Source organism: Pseudophryne corroboree (genome assembly GCF_028390025.1).
Source record: "Pseudophryne corroboree isolate aPseCor3 chromosome 11 unlocalized genomic scaffold, aPseCor3.hap2 SUPER_11_unloc_5, whole genome shotgun sequence".
NCBI classification, from domain to species: domain Eukaryota; kingdom Metazoa; phylum Chordata; class Amphibia; order Anura; family Myobatrachidae; genus Pseudophryne; species Pseudophryne corroboree.
In genome coordinates, this window is record NW_026967481.1 from 390,784 (window position 1) to 406,924 (window position 16,141).

Sequence of the window (16,141 nt, forward strand, 5' to 3'; positions counted from 1 at the left end):
CTGTGTCCCAGCCATAATGTTCCCTGCTCTCCCCGCCCCGTTCTGTGTCCCAGCCATAATGTTCCCTGCTCTCCCCGCCCCGTTCTGTGTCCCAGCCACAGTGTTCCCTGCTCTCCCCGCCCCGTTCTGTGTCCCAGCCACAGTGTTCCCTGCTCTCCCCGCCCCGTTCTGTGTCCCAGCCACAGTGTTCCCTGCTCTCCCCGCCCCGTTCTGTGTCCCAGCCACAATGTTCCCTGCTCTCCCCGCCCCGTTCTGTGTCCCAGCCACAGTGTTCCCTGCTCTCCCCGCCCCGTTCTGTGTCCCGGCCACAGTGTTCCCTGCTCTCCCCGCCCCGTTCTGTGTCCCAGCCACAGTGTTCCCTGCTCTCCCCGCCCCGTTCTGTGTCCCAGCCACAGTGTTCCCTGCTCTCCCCGCCCCGTTCTGTGTCCCAGCCACAGTGTTCCCTGCTCTCCCCGCCCCGTTCTGTGTCCCAGCCATAATGTTCCCTGCTCTCCCCGCCCCGTTCTGTGTCCCAGCCACAGTGTTCCCTGCTCTCCCCGCCCCGTTCTGTGTCCCAGCCACAGTGTTCCCTGCTCTCCCCGCCCCGTTCTGTGTCCCAGCCATAATGTTCCCTGCTCTCCCCGCCCCGTTCTGTATCCCAGCCACAGTGTTCCCTGCTCTCCCCGCCCCGTTCTGTGTCCCGGCCACAGTGTTCCCTGCTCTCCCCGTTGCGTTCTGTGTCCCAGCCATGATGTTCCCTGCTCTCCCCGCCATGTTCTGTGTCCCAGCCACAGTGTTCCCTGCTCTCCCCGTCCCGTTCTGTGTCCCAGCCACAGTGTTCCCTGCTCTCCCCGCCCCGTTCTGTGTCCCGGCCACAGTGTTCCCTGCTCTCCCCGCCCCGTTCTGTGTCCCGGCCACAGTGTTCCCTGCTCTCCCCGCCCCGTTCTGTGTCCCGGCCACAGTGTTCCCTGCTCTCCCCGCCCCGTTCTGTGTCCCGGCCACAGTGTTCCCTGCTCTCCCCGCCCCGTTCTGTGTCCCGGCCACAGTGTTCCCTGCTCTCCCCGCCCCGTTCTGTGTCCCGGCCACAGTGTTCCCTGCTCTCCCCGCCCCGTTCTGTGTCCCGGCCACAGTGTTTCCTGCTCTCCCCGCCCCGTTCTGTGTCCCAGCCACAGTGTTCCCTGCTCTCCCCGCCCCGTTCTGTGTCCCAGCCACAGTGTTCCCTGCTCTCCCCGCCCCGTTCTGTGTCCCAGCCACAGTGTTCCCTGCTCTCCCCGCCCCGTTCTGTGTCCCAGCCACAGTGTTCCCTGCTCTCCCCGCCCCGTTCTGTGTCCCAGCCACAGTGTTCCCTGCTCTCCCCGCCCCGTTCTGTGTCCCAGCCATGATGTTCCCTGCTCTCCCCGCCCCGTTCTGTGTCCCAGCCACAGTGTTCCCTGCTCTTCCCGCCCCGTTCTGTGTCCCAGCCAGTGTTCCCTGCTCTCCCCACCCCGTTCTGTGTCCCGGCCACAGTGTTCCCTGCTCTCCCCGCCCCGCTCTGTGTCCCGGCCACAGTGTTTCCTGCTCTCCCCGCCCCGTTCTGTATCCCGGCCACAGTGTTTTCTGCTCTCCCCGCCCCGTTCTGTGTCCCAGCCACAGTGTTCCCTGCTCTCCCCGCCCCGTTCTGTGTCCCAGCCACAATGTTCCCTGCTCTCCCCGCCCCGTTCTGTGTCCCAGCCACAGTGTTCCCTGCTCTTCCCGCCCCGTTCTGTGTCCCAGCCAGTGTTCCCTGCTCTCCCCGCCATGTTCTGTGTCCAAGCCACAGTGTTCCCTGCTCTCCCCGCCCCTTCTGTGTCCCAGCCATGATGTTCCCTGCTCTCCCCGCCCTGTTCTGTGTCCCGGCCACAGTGTTCCATGCTCTCCCCTCCCCATTCTGTGTCCCAGCCACGGTGTTCCCTGCTCTCCCCTCCCCCTTCTGTGTCCCAGCCACAGTGTTCCCTGCTCTCCCCGCCGCGTTCTGTGTCCCGGCCACAGTGTTCCCTGCTCTCCCCGCCGCATTCTGTGTCCCAGCCACGGTGTTCTGTGTCCCAGCCACGGTGTTCTGTGTCCCAGCCACGGTGTTCCCTGCTCTCCCCGCCGCGTTCTGTGTCCTAGCCACGGTGTTCCCTGCTCTCCCCGCCGCGTTCTGTGTAACAGCCACGGTGTTCCCTGCTCTCCCTGCCGCGTTCTGTGTCCCAGCCACGATGTTCCCTGCTCTCATCGACGCGTTCTGTGTCCCAGCCACGGTCTTCCCTGCTCTCCCCGACGCGTTCTGTGTCCCAGCCACGGTGTTCCCTTCTCTTCGCGCCACGTTCTGTGTCCCAGCCATGGTGTTCTGTGTCCCAGCCACGGTGTTCCCTGCTCTTCCCGCCGCGTTCTGTGTCCCAGCCATGGTGTTCTGTGTCACAGCCACGGTGTTCCCTGCTCTCCCCGCCGCGTTCTGTGTCCCAGCCACAGTGTTCCCTGCTCTCCCCGCCGCATTCTGTGTCCCAGCCACAGTGTTCCCTGCTCTCCCCACCGCATTCTGTGTCCCAGCCACGGTGTTCTGTGTCCCAGCCACAGTGTTCCCTGCTCTCCCTGCCGCGTTCTGTGTCCCAGCCACGGTGTTCCCTGCTCTCCCCGCCGCGTTCTGTGTCCCAGCCACAGTGTTCCCTGCTCTCCCCGCCACGTTCTGTGTCCCAGCTACAGTGTTCCCTGCTCTCCCTGCCGCGTTCTGTGTCCCAGCCACGATGTTCCCTGCGCTCCCCGACGCGTTCTGTGTCCCAGCCACTGTGTTCTCTGCTCTTCCTGCCGCGTTCTGTGTCCCAGCCACAGTGTTCCCTGCTCTTCCCACCGCGTTCTGTGTCACAGCCAAGGTGTTCCCTGCTCTTCCCGACGCGTTCTGTGACCCAGCCACGGTCTTACCTGCTCTACCCGACGCGTTCTGTGTCCCAGCCACGGTGTTCTGTGTCCCAGCCACGGTGTTCCCTGCTCTCCCCGTCGCATTCTGTGTCCCAGCCACAGTGTTCCCTGCTCTCCCCGCCGCGTTCTGTGTCCCAGCCAAGGTGTTCTGTGTCCCAGCCACGGTGTTCCCTGCTCTCCCCGTCGCGTTCTTTTTCCCAGCCACAGTGTTCCCTGCTCTCCCCGGCCCGTTCTGTGTCCCAGCCAAGGTGTTCCCTGCTCTTCCCGCCGCATTCTGTGTCACAGCCACAGTGTTCCCTGCTCTCCCCGCCGCATTCTGTGTCCCAGCCACAGTGTTCCCTGCTCTCCCCGCCCCGTTCTGTGTCCCAGCCAAGGTGTTACCTGCTCTTCCCGCCGCGTTCTGTGTCACAGCCAAGGTGTTCCCTGCTCTTCCCGCCGCGTTCTGTGTCCCAGCCAGTGTTCCCTGCTCTTCCCGCCGCGTTCTGTGTCACATCCACGGTGTTCCCTGCTCTCCCCGACGCGTTCTGTGTCCCAGCCACAGTGTTCCCTGCTCTCCCCGCCCCGTTCTGTGTCCCAGCCAAGGTGTTACCTGCTCTTCCCGCCGCGTTCTGTGTCACAGCCAAGGTGTTCCCTGCTCTTCCCGCCGCGTTCTGTGTCCCAGCCAGTGTTCCCTGCTCTTCCCGCCCCTTCTGTGTCCCAGCCATGATGTTCCCTGCTCTCCCCGCCCTGTTCTGTGTCCCGGCCACAGTGTTCCATGCTCTCCCCTCCCCATTCTGTGTCCCAGCCACGGTGTTCCCTGCTCTCCCCTCCCCCTTCTGTGTCCCAGCCACAGTGTTCCCTGCTCTCCCCGCCGCGTTCTGTGTCCCGGCCACAGTGTTCCCTGCTCTCCCCGCCGCATTCTGTGTCCCAGCCACGGTGTTCTGTGTCCCAGCCACGGTGTTCTGTGTCCCAGCCACGGTGTTCCCTGCTCTCCCCGCCGCGTTCTGTGTCCTAGCCACGGTGTTCCCTGCTCTCCCCGCCGCGTTCTGTGTAACAGCCACGGTGTTCCCTGCTCTCCCTGCCGCGTTCTGTGTCCCAGCCACGATGTTCCCTGCTCTCATCGACGCGTTCTGTGTCCCAGCCACGGTCTTCCCTGCTCTCCCCGACGCGTTCTGTGTCCCAGCCACGGTGTTCCCTTCTCTTCGCGCCACGTTCTGTGTCCCAGCCATGGTGTTCTGTGTCCCAGCCACGGTGTTCCCTGCTCTTCCCGCCGCGTTCTGTGTCCCAGCCATGGTGTTCTGTGTCACAGCCACGGTGTTCCCTGCTCTCCCCGCCGCGTTCTGTGTCCCAGCCACAGTGTTCCCTGCTCTCCCCGCCGCATTCTGTGTCCCAGCCACAGTGTTCCCTGCTCTCCCCACCGCATTCTGTGTCCCAGCCACGGTGTTCTGTGTCCCAGCCACAGTGTTCCCTGCTCTCCCTGCCGCGTTCTGTGTCCCAGCCACGGTGTTCCCTGCTCTCCCTGCCGCGTTCTGTGTCCCAGCCACAGTGTTCCCTGCTCTCCCCGCCACGTTCTGTGTCCCAGCTACAGTGTTCCCTGCTCTCCCTGCCGCGTTCTGTGTCCCAGCCACGATGTTCCCTGCGCTCCCCGACGCGTTCTGTGTCCCAGCCACTGTGTTCTCTGCTCTTCCTGCCGCGTTCTGTGTCCCAGCCACAGTGTTCCCTGCTCTTCCCACCGCGTTCTGTGTCACAGCCAAGGTGTTCCCTGCTCTTCCCGACGCGTTCTGTGACCCAGCCACGGTCTTACCTGCTCTACCCGACGCGTTCTGTGTCCCAGCCACGGTGTTCTGTGTCCCAGCCACGGTGTTCCCTGCTCTCCCCGTCGCATTCTGTGTCCCAGCCACAGTGTTCCCTGCTCTCCCCGCCGCGTTCTGTGTCCCAGCCAAGGTGTTCTGTGTCCCAGCCACGGTGTTCCCTGCTCTCCCCGTCGCGTTCTTTTTCCCAGCCACAGTGTTCCCTGCTCTCCCCGGCCCGTTCTGTGTCCCAGCCAAGGTGTTCCCTGCTCTTCCCGCCGCATTCTGTGTCACAGCCACAGTGTTCCCTGCTCTCCCCGCCGCATTCTGTGTCCCAGCCACAGTGTTCCCTGCTCTCCCTGCCCCGTTCTGTGTCCCAGCCAAGGTGTTACCTGCTCTTCCCGCCGCGTTCTGTGTCACAGCCAAGGTGTTCCCTGCTCTTCCCGCCGCGTTCTGTGTCCCAGCCAGTGTTCCCTGCTCTTCCCGCCGCGTTCTGTGTCACATCCACGGTGTTCCCTGCTCTCCCCGACGCGTTCTGTGTCCCAGCCACAGTGTTCCCTGCTCTCCCCGCCCCGTTCTGTGTCCCAGCCAAGGTGTTACCTGCTCTTCCCGCCGCGTTCTGTGTCACAGCCAAGGTGTTCCCTGCTCTTCCCGCCGCGTTCTGTGTCCCAGCCAGTGTTCCCTGCTCTTCCCGCCGCGTTCTGTGTCACATCCACGGTGTTCCCTGCTCTCCCCGACGCGTTCTGTGTCCCAGCCACGGTCTTCCCTGCTCTCCCCGCCCCGTTCTGTGTCCCAGCCACAGTGTTCCCTGCTCTCCCCGCCCCGTTCTGTGTCCCAGCCACAGTGTTCACTGCTCTCCCCGCCCCGTTCTGTGTCCCAGCCACAGTGTTCCCTGCTCTCCCCGCCCCGTTCTGTGTCCCAGCCATAATGTTCCCTGCTCTCCCCGCCCCGTTCTGTGTCCCAGCCACAGTGTTCCCTGCTCTCCCCGCCCCGTTCTGTGTCCCAGCCACAGTGTTCCCTGCTCTCCCCGCCCCGTTCTGTGTCCCAGCCACAGTGTTCCCTGCTCTCCCCGCCCCGTTCTGTGTCCCAGCCACAGTGTTCCCTGCTCTCCCCGCCCCGTTCTGTGTCCCAGCCACAGTGTTCCCTGCTCTCCCCGCCCCGTTCTGTGTCCCAGCCATAATGTTCCCTGCTCTCCCCGCCCCGTTCTGTGTCCCAGCCACAGTGTTCCCTGCTCTCCCCGCCCCGTTCTGTGTCCCAGCCACAGTGTTCCCTGCTCTCCCCGCCCCGTTCTGTGTCCCAGCCATAATGTTCCCTGCTCTCCCCGCCCCGTTCTGTGTCCCAGCCACAGTGTTCCCTGCTCTCCCCGCCCCGTTCTGTGTCCCAGCCACGGTGTTCCCTGCTCTCCCCGCCCCGTTCTGTGTCCCAGCCACAGTGTTCCCTGCTCTCCCCGCCCCGTTCTGTGTCCCAGCCACAGTGTTCCCTGCTCTCCCCGCCCCGTTCTGTGTCCCAGCCATAATGTTCCCTGCTCTCCCCGCCCCGTTCTGTGTCCCAGCCACAGTGTTCCCTGCTCTCCCCGCCCCGTTCTGTGTCCCAGCCACGGTGTTCTGTGTCCCAGCCACGGTGTTCTGTGTCCCAGCCACGGTGTTCCCTGCTCTCCCCGCCGCGTTCTGTGTCCTAGCCACGTTGTTCCCTGCTCTCCCCGCCGCGTTCTGTGTAACAGCCACGGTGTTCCCTGCTCTCCCTGCCGCGTTCTGTGTCCCAGCCACGATGTTCCCTGCTCTCCCCGCCGTGTTCTGTGTCCCAGCCACGGTGTTCCCTGCTCTCATCGACGCGTTCTGTGTCCCAGCCACGGTCTTCCCTGCTCTCCCCAACGCGTTCTGTGTCCCATCCACGGTGTTCCCTTCTCTTCGCGCCACGTTCTGTGTCCCAGCCATGGTGTTCTGTGTCCCAGCCATGGTGTTCTGTGTCCCAGCCACGGTGTTCCCTGCTCTTCCCGCCGCGTTCTGTGTCCCAGCCATGGTGTTCTGTGTCACAGCCACGGTGTTCCCTGCTCTCCCCGCCGCGTTCTGTGTCCCAGCCACAGTGTTCCCTGCTCTCCCTGCCGCATTCTGTGTCCCAGCCACAGTGTTCCCTGCTCTCCCCACCGCATTCTGTGTCCCAGCCACGGTGTTCTGTGTCCCAGCCACAGTGTTCCCTGCTCTCCCTGCCGCGTTCTGTGTCCCAGCCACGGTGTTCCCTGCTCTCCCCGCCGCGTTCTGTGTCCCAGCCACAGTGTTCCCTGCTCTCCCCGCCACGTTCTGTGTCCCAGCTACAGTGTTCCCTGCTCTCCCTGCCGCGTTCTGTGTCCCAGCCACGGTGTTCCCTGCGCTCCCCGCCGCATTCTGTGTCCCAGCCACGGTGTTCCCTGCTCTTCCCGACGCGTTCTGTGTCCCAGCCACGGTCTTCCCTGCTCTCCCCGACGCGTTCTGTGTCCCAGCCACTGTGTTCTCTGCTCTTCCTGCCGCGTTCTGTGTCACAGCCAAGGTGTTCCCTGCTCTTCCCGCCGCGTTCTGTGTCCCAGCCAGTGTTCCCTGCTCTTCCCGCCGCGTTCTGTGTCACATCCACGGTGTTCCCTGCTCTCCCCGACACGTTCTGTGTCCCAGCCACGGTCTTACCTGCTCTACCCGACGCGTTCTGTGTCCCAGCCACGGTGTTCTGTGTCCCAGCCACGGTGTTCCCTGCTCTCCCCGTCGCATTCTGTGTCCCAGCCACAGTGTTCCCTGCTCTCCCCGCCGCGTTCTGCGTCCCAGCCAAGGTGTTCTGTGTCCCAGCCACGGTGTTCCCTGCTCTCCCCGTCGCGTTCTTTTTCCCAGCCACAGTGTTCCCTGCTCTCCCCGGCCCGTTCTGTGTCCCAGCCAAGGTGTTCCCTGCTCTTCCCGCCGCATTCTGTGTCACAGCCACAGTGTTCCCTGCTCTCCCCGCCGCATTCTGTGTCCCAGCCACAGTGTTCCCTGCTCTCCCCGCCCCGTTCTGTGTCCCAGCCAAGGTGTTACCTGCTCTTCCCGCCGCGTTCTGTGTCACAGCCAAGGTGTTCCCTGCTCTTACCGCCGCGTTCTGTGTCCCAGCCAGTGTTCCCTGCTCTTCCCGCCGCGTTCTGTGTCACATCCACGGTGTTCCCTGCTCTCCCCGACGCGTTCTGTGTCCCAGCCACGGTCTTCCCTGCTCTCCCCGACGCGTTCTGTGTCCCAGCCACGGTGTTCCCTGCTCTTCCCGCCGCATTCTGTGTCCCAGCCACGGTCTTCCCTGCTCTCCCCGACGCGTTCTGTGTCCCAGCCACGGTGTTCCCTGCTCTTCCCGCCGCATTCTGTGTCCCAGCCACGGTGTTCCCTGCTCTCCCCGTCGCGTTCTGTGTCCCAGCCACAGTGTTCCCTGCTCTCCCCGCCGCGTTCTGTGTCCCAGCAAAGGTGTTCCCTGCTCTTCCCGCCGCGTTCTGTGTCCCAGCCACGGTGTTCTTTGTCCCAGCCACGGTGTTCCCTGCTCTCCCCGTCGCGTTCTTTTTCCCAGCCACAGTGTTCTCTGCTCTCCCCGGCCCGTTCTGTGTCCCAGCCAAGGTGTTCCCTGCTCTTCCCGCCGCGTTCTGTGTCACAGCCACAGTGTTCCCTGCTCTCCCCGCCGCATTCTGTGTCCCAGCCACAGTGTTCCCTGCTCTCCCCGCCCCGTTCTGTGTCCCAGCCAAGGTGTTACCTGCTCTTCCCGCCGCGTTCTGTGTCACAGCCAAGGTGTTCCCTGCTCTTCCCGCCGCGTTCTGTGTCCCAGCCACAGTGTTCCCTGCTCTTCCCTCCGCATTCTGTGTCCCAGCCACGGTGTTCCCTGCTCTCCCCGCCGCGTTCTGTGTCCCAGCCACAGTGTTTCCTGCTCTTCCCGCCGCGTTCTGTGTCCCAACTACGGTGTTCCCTTCTCTTCCCGCCGGGTTCTGTATCCCAGCCACGGTGTTCCCTGCTCTCCCCGCCGCGTTCCGTGTCCCAGCCACGGTGTTCCCTGCTCTCCCCGCCGCGTTCCGTGTCCCAGCCACGGTGTTCCCTGCTCTCCCCGCCGCATTCTGTGTCCCAGCCACGGTGTTCCCTGCTCTCCCCGCCGCATTCTGTGTCCTTTCAGACATGTCAATCCGACTTTAAAAAAATTCAGATTGGCATTGTCGGGAATGGACAAATCTGACATTGAATACTGCTTTATCGGAACCTTTCCGACAAGATTTGAATATACCCCTTAGGGAGAGACAGTGATGTCAGAACTAAACCCCTGATTAATGTGGCTGTACCTGAGAAAAGAAGAGGTCCCAGTATAGATCTATGGGGCACCTCAAATGAGAGCGGCTGCAGTGATAGGCCCGAGGCCTGACGGGTGAGAGAGTAAGAACCAAGGTATGAAGTCTCGTAATATGACTTTAGGACCATGAGAGTACACACCGTTCCCAGAGAAAGACAAGTACAGTAAGTAGCCCCCGGACTGTACGCAGAACTAACCGTGAAACCAAGCTTGCGGAATTCCTTGGCACAAAGTGAGCGGCGCCTTTCTGAGCTCATGTTACCTCCTTCCTCCACCTCATTTGGAAAAGCAGCCAGGCGAAGGTTCTGGAGTTGCTGTCGCTGCTCCTAGAAAGGAAAACATGGACACTTGGAATAAATAATACACATTAGGAAAGGAACGCACCTGTCACTTGGCGTATACAGACTCCCACAATGATACCACGCCTATACCTAGAAGCTTATCCCCCCTCACTAATCTGCAATCTTCATCTATGGGCAAAGGATGCGTCACGGTTAGTAAAATATTATTGTTCTTCAGTAACATTGGGTCATTTTTTAAAGGGTAATGACTTATTATACACAAAATCTATATATACACAGTATAAATGTGAAAGCCCTGACTGACCGACCGACGCACTCACTCACTTACTTACTTACTGACTCACTCCCTTCCTCACTTACTGCCTGACTGACTGACTCACTCACTGACCTATCACTAATTCTCTGACTTCCCGGTATGTCAGGAAGATGAATTGTAACACCGGTATTCTGTAGGAGAAATCGGAAAATGACATAATTAGAATTGTAATAAACCTCCCCTAAGAGGATGAACAGGGGGTGACATGATGTCATTACCGATGTGTGCAAATGCTAGGAGCTTAGGAAATAAAATCCCAGAACTAACTGCAATAATGACAAGGGATGATCTAGATATTGTGGCAATTACAGAGTCATGGTACAATGAAAATCATGACTGGGACATAGCTATACCGGGATATACTTTATTTAGGAAGGACAGAATTGGAAAAATCGGAGGAGGGGTAGCAATGTATGTAAAAAATGCCATAAATACTACATTAATACAAAGTATTGAAGAAAAAACTGAGGCCCTTTGGGTGACCATAGAAACAGGGGAAAAGTTGATTATTCGTATTGGCGTGATATACAGGCCACCAGGTCAGGAAGAGGAACTTGACAAGAACCTATTGCAGGACATAACTAAAATGGCATTAAAAGGAGAGGTAATAATCATGGGAGACTTTAATCTTCCTGATGTAAACTGGGAGGTGTCTGTTGCTAGTTCCACTAGAAGTAGGAACATTTTAAATTCCCTTCAGGGAGCATCCCTCCACCAATTGGTGAGGGAGCCCACTCGGAAAGACGCAATATTAGACTTAATACTTACAAATGGAGACAGATTATCGAACGTAAAAGTGGGTGAAAACCTGGTATCCAGTGATCATCAAGCAGTATGGTTCAGCATTAAGACAGAGACTGACTCGTCCCATACAAAAACAAAGGTGTTGGATTTTAGGAAGGCTGATTTTGTAGGGATGGGAAAATGTGTAAGCGATTCTTTGGCAGAGTGGAGGAACTTGGAAACAGTGCAGGAGAGGTGGGAAACATTCAAATGTGCAATATTGAAGGCAACAGACCTTTGTATCAAAACTGTTAGGAAAAACACAAGGAAAAGGAAGCCAGTGTGGTTTGCAAAAGAAGTAGCAAATATTGTGAGAGCAAAAAAGATGGCTTTTAGGAAATATAAGCAGACACAAAATAATGAAGACAAAAAGATATATCTTGTTAGACAGAAGGAGACAAAGAAGGTAATCAGATGTGCAAAGGCACAAGCTGAGGAGAAAATGGCCCAGTCAGTGGGTAAAGGAGGCAAAACTTTTTTTAGGTATATAAGCGAAAAGAGAAAAACAAAAGGCGGAATTATAAAACTAAAGACGGACACTGGGAGTCTTGTGGAAGGAGACAATTTAATAGCAGATCATCTTAATGATTATTTTTGCTCAGTATTTACTACTGAAAGAGAGGGGAAGGGGCCACAGTTAAGTTGCAGGGATATTCAGGAAAATGAAACAAGTACATTTACAGAGGAGAAGGTCCTAACAGAACTCTCAAAGCTGAAAGTGGACAAATCTATGGGGCCAGATGGGATACATCCAAGGATATTAAAAGAACTTAAAGAGGTGCTGGTAGCACCATTGACAGAATTATTCAACCAGTCATTAGCTACAGGAGAAATTCCAGGGGACTGGAAAAGAGCAAACGTAGTCCCACTGCACAAAAGTGGAAGCAAGGAAGAGGCAAACAACTACAGACCAGTGAGTCTTACATCAGTAGTAGGGAAATTGATGGAAACACTCTTAAAAGAAAGAGTTGTATATTATCTCAAATCCGGCAATTTACTGGATCCCAAACAGCATGGATTCACTGGGGGGAGATCAGGGTCAAACAAATCTTATTGACTTTTTTGATTGTGTGACTAAAGTGATGGATAAAGGTGGAGCCATGGATATAGCTTATCTAGACTTTAGTAAGGCTTTTGACACAGTTCCACATCGCAGACTGCTAAATAAACTTGAAAGTTTGGGATTGGATATTAGGATTATTGAATGGATAAGATCTTGGTTGAAGGATAGAAAACAGAGAGTTGTGGTAAATGGAGTGCATTCACAGGAGGGAAATGTTACCAGTGGAGTACCCCAGGGATCTGTACTTGGACCAGTGCTTTTTAATATCTTTATTGGTGACATTGCAAATGGCATTAAAGGGAAAGTATGCCTTTTTGCAGATGACACAAAGGTATGTAACAGGGTAGACACACCAGGTGGGGTAAAACAAATGATTGAGGATCTAGGTAGACTAGAGGAATGGTCAAGAGTCTGGCAATTACAGTTTAATGCAAAAAAAATGCAAAATCATGCACTTGGGTCTCAAAAATCCTAAAGCTAAATACAGTATTAATGGCACTATACTGGAAACTACTGAGGAGGAAAGGGATCTAGGAGTCACTATTTCAGATGACTTAAAAGCAGGTAAGCAATGTAACAAGGCAATGAGGAAGGCTAGTCAGATGCTTGGCTGCATTGGGAGAGGAATCAGCAGCAGAAAGAAAGAAGTAATAATGCCACTGTATAGGTCATTAGTACGGCCTCATCTAGAATACTGTATTCAGTTCTGGAGGCCATATCTTCAAAAGGATATTAATACATTAGAAACTGTACAAAGGAGGGCAACTAAAATGGTGCATGGCCTACATCACAAAACATAACCAGAAAGACTAAGAAATCTCAATATGTATAGTTTGGAGCAGAGAAGGGAAAGGGGGGACATGATAGAAACTTTCAAATATATGAAGGGTTTTAACAAAGTCCAGGAGGGAAACATTCTCCAAATGAAGAGAAGCAATAGGACACGAGGACATGCACTGAGACTGGAGGGGGGGAGGTTCAGGGGAAATTTGCGGAAAAATTATTTCACAGAAAGGGTAGTGGACAAGTGGAATAGCCTCCCATCAGAGGTGGTAGAGGCTAAGACAGTAGAGCAATTTAAACATGCATGGGATAGACATAAGGATATCCTTACAAAGAAATAAGGATCAAATAAGGTTAGTGATAAAAAATAATATAAAAAAAATAATAATAAAAAAAAAAAAATAAGGGGCAGACTAGATGGGCCAAGTGGTTCTTATCTGCCGACAAATTCTATGTTTCTATGTTTCTATGTTGCGTGAACGATAACGGACAATCAGATCCGAATTTGGATTGCGCCTCCTGTGGGTAGAATTTAGTAAACTACAAAATTGTAACTTTTTACCGTATCTGCTACGGGTGTTCCTCGGGTAACGCCAAGAACTGTGGATTAATATTTCCTTACATTAAGACGTCCCAGTACATCTCTATACATTTACCTGATTACTAACACTCATATATATTTACATCCGTGACAATAAGAAACTCCCGTGCTAAGAACGGGTAGAACAGCTAGTATATAATAAATGGCGTAATGTCAGCCAACATTGTTGGCATCAAAAAGGTCATTTGTTTTATGGCAACTGTATGAAGAGGAGGTGGGGGTGTGTGTGTGTGTGTGTGTGTGTGTGTGTGTGTGTGTGTGTGTGTGGGGGGGGTTATATTACACAGGAACAGAGGTTAAAGTGATCCGGAACGGGGTAGAACTGCGTTCCGTCAGTTCCAACCGGAGACGGAACGCAGTTCCGCTTCACCTAACCCAGAATGTGAGCCTGTAGCCGCATGGGGATGTCGGGCGCCTGCTGAGGTTGGGTTACCAGCGGGCGCTGGCACCTTCCCCTCAGTGGCAGCCGGAGCTCACTTCTGAGCTCTGGCTGCCAGCTGTGTGCGGCGCTATGGGAAAGATGCCATGACGTCATAGATCCGAGGAGCAGGCAGCCAGGCGGAGGGCAGCGGTCCGGAAGCAGGAGCGGGGATGGTGAGTATTGTGTTTTTTTGTTTTTTTTTTAAGTTTGTGTTAAGAGGCGCTACTAGGGGGCAGCTCTACCTGGGACACCTCTACCGGGGGCAGCTGTACTGGGGGCAATACTAAACACTAAACGGGTCACTGCATAGGGGACACTTAAGGGGCATCACTCCTGGGGACATAAAGGGTGCTACTACTGTGGGCTTTGTGTATAAGGGGCACTAATGTGTGTCATAACATGAATAAGGGACATAGCTATGTGGTGTAATGTGAATAAGATTGTACTACTGTGTGGCGTAATTTGAACTGGGGGTACTATTGGATGACCACGCCCCTGTTTTGTGGCACATGCAATCGCTTTAGAATTGGGGCGCAGGGGTGGGTGGGTGAGTTCCACCATTTCTCCAGGATCACTTTAAGCACTGCACAGGACGTACGTCAGGTATAATAACATAATGCAGTGTATAGAAGTGATAGAGGATTATATTACACAGGACGTATGTCAGGTATAATAACATAATGCAGTGTATAAGGAGATATGACATGGACACCAGTGTATAGAAGTGTGTCAAAGTCGAAAAATATCGTTATTCTCATGCCTTGTACTAACCCCATGCGCTTGCCCGCTGCACGTGCACATTCTCTCCCGTGCGTGTGCATATTCGCAGTTGCGTGACGGCGCCTCCACGGTCGTGCGCTCAGGCGCGTGGTATGTGCATTTACGGTAGAGTTTGTGTGCGTCTGGCGGGCGACTCGATCGTTACATAGTTAATCCAAATAGTGTATTTTATAGGTTATGGTCCCCTTAATAATATCAGTGAGTTTGTTTAGTGTAACTGGTTCATGGACAGAGAGATCCCTCTTTACATGATACGAAGGGTCAGACAGGTTTTGAGCAGTGGTGTTTAGTATGCAACGGTAGAGTATATTATTAGTAACATTCCGGTGTTGGTTTGACAGAGATTAATCGCTCCTGCGAATAGTTATGGTTATAAGAAGTTTATGGACATTTACTGTATTTGCAATTCATTACCCATGCGGCGGGAATCCTGAGATTCCCTCCCACCTGAGCAGTATGAAATAGTCACAGCCCACCTGTTTGAATCAACCTATGACCTTTTGTTATAATGTGAAGACAGATTCCTGTGTCCAATGAACAATGAGATTGTAGGCCCCTTTGTAGTGTACTGTATGTAGTGTATATAAGGCAGCCAGTCTGGGCCAGCTCAGTCTACTCTCCACAACGGTTTTCATCATTGACTAACTAGAGAGCTGGTACCAGGACTGCGCAGCGATCATTCTCCAGTGTGTAAGTTTTTCTCTGTAACCAACTTGTTCTCTGTTTGTATTTGCCATACTCTCTCTCTGTTATTGTTACTCTGTTGTATATTGTATAATATCTGTTATTTCTGTTTAGGTGTTTATGTTAGCGCTGTAGTGTATAAGCTGTACTGTTTTCCCCTTTTACATACTAAAATCATCTAGATAAAGGTTTTGGAACCTTACATGGTATTGCGTGTTTATCATTACATTGCTAAGGGTATTCGGAGCGTCTCAATCGCTCAAGCGGCTTTTGTATAATAGAGGTTATTCAGCATTACATTGTGTTGCATACAAGGTTTACTGTGTGTCATTCTGTGAGCGTCTGCGCCGCTCGTGTTCCTCTTGTGGGCACAGCGTCCGCTGCGCTAGTAGCGTAGCATTACGGTACTCGGACCGCCTATAGCGTGCTCGATACCCAGCGTAAGCCGTGAGCGAACGTGCCGCTCGTGCGTCTCGACCACGGCCTAGCGTCTGCTACGCTAAGTGCGTACCTTTACGGTACCCCGTACGCCCATTGCGTACTGAGTCTCTCACCAATATATAGTGAATTTTATAAGATAAATAATTAGCTTTATCAATTGGCGGCTCGTCCGTCCTCCACATATCCGCTCTAGCGAACACAAGCAGACTTTATCTGTCAGCAAAGGGCGGGAAGGCGTATCCCTTCGTATCCGTGTTGGTGGTGAGGGATACGGTAGTGCTGACTAGATAAGCGTCTGCATCGCTACGCTGTAGGAGTGCTGGTGGAATCCGGAACCGGAAGGTAAGAACAGTACGCTATTGTCTTTTAAAACTGTTTTATTCCTGTTTTGATACACATTGCGTACGCAACACACGCACACACCTGCATTTGTCATTTGTGTAATTTCACATCTCGCTTTCCTGTTTGCCATTTATCATTGATAACGTGCTGAGAAAGATTTGTTGCTATTGGTAGTTAAAAGTAAAATTAATACGTAAGGGAGTAGTTTGTAAAACACGCACACGGCTTGCCTAAGATACAAGGAAGTTCTGTGTGGTGTTCAGTAAAAGATTACAGTTAAATATCATTTGCATTGATAGAAACGTGTTACTTGTGTTACTGTGGACGTGTCTGGCCTGTGTACACGTGTCCTTAGCAAAGGGCGGGACAAGCGTACGCGACGCAAGGGCTGACGCACGTAGCGTATATTACGCAACGGAGCGTATGGGTACGCCCACGTAATACAAATCACACGATAGTATTGTTTTAGTAGGTGATACGGAAGCAACGCGATAATAACGCAAATCAATCTCAGTGTCCTAAATTTTAGCGTAAATAATCCTTCTCTAGTTGTAACTCCTTTCGGGACTAGACTGCGATACTGAATGAAAGGGATTTCTGCGCAGAAACGAAAGTAAAGAGTATGGGCGGGATGTACTAAAGCAAAAATGCGGTAAAAC

General features: G+C 54.6%; 1 protein-coding gene across 1 annotated transcript in view; it reads right to left on the minus strand.

The window, feature by feature from the left end:
* Nucleotides 1-16,141, minus strand: part of ELMO3 (engulfment and cell motility 3) — a 431,301-nt gene that overhangs the window by 45,884 nt on the left and 369,276 nt on the right. Inside the window, exon 12 of the mRNA XM_063948699.1 lies at nucleotides 9,164-9,292. Within this exon, the coding sequence (XP_063804769.1) occupies nucleotides 9,164-9,292 (129 nt within the window). The remainder of the gene's footprint in view (nucleotides 1-9,163; nucleotides 9,293-16,141) is intronic.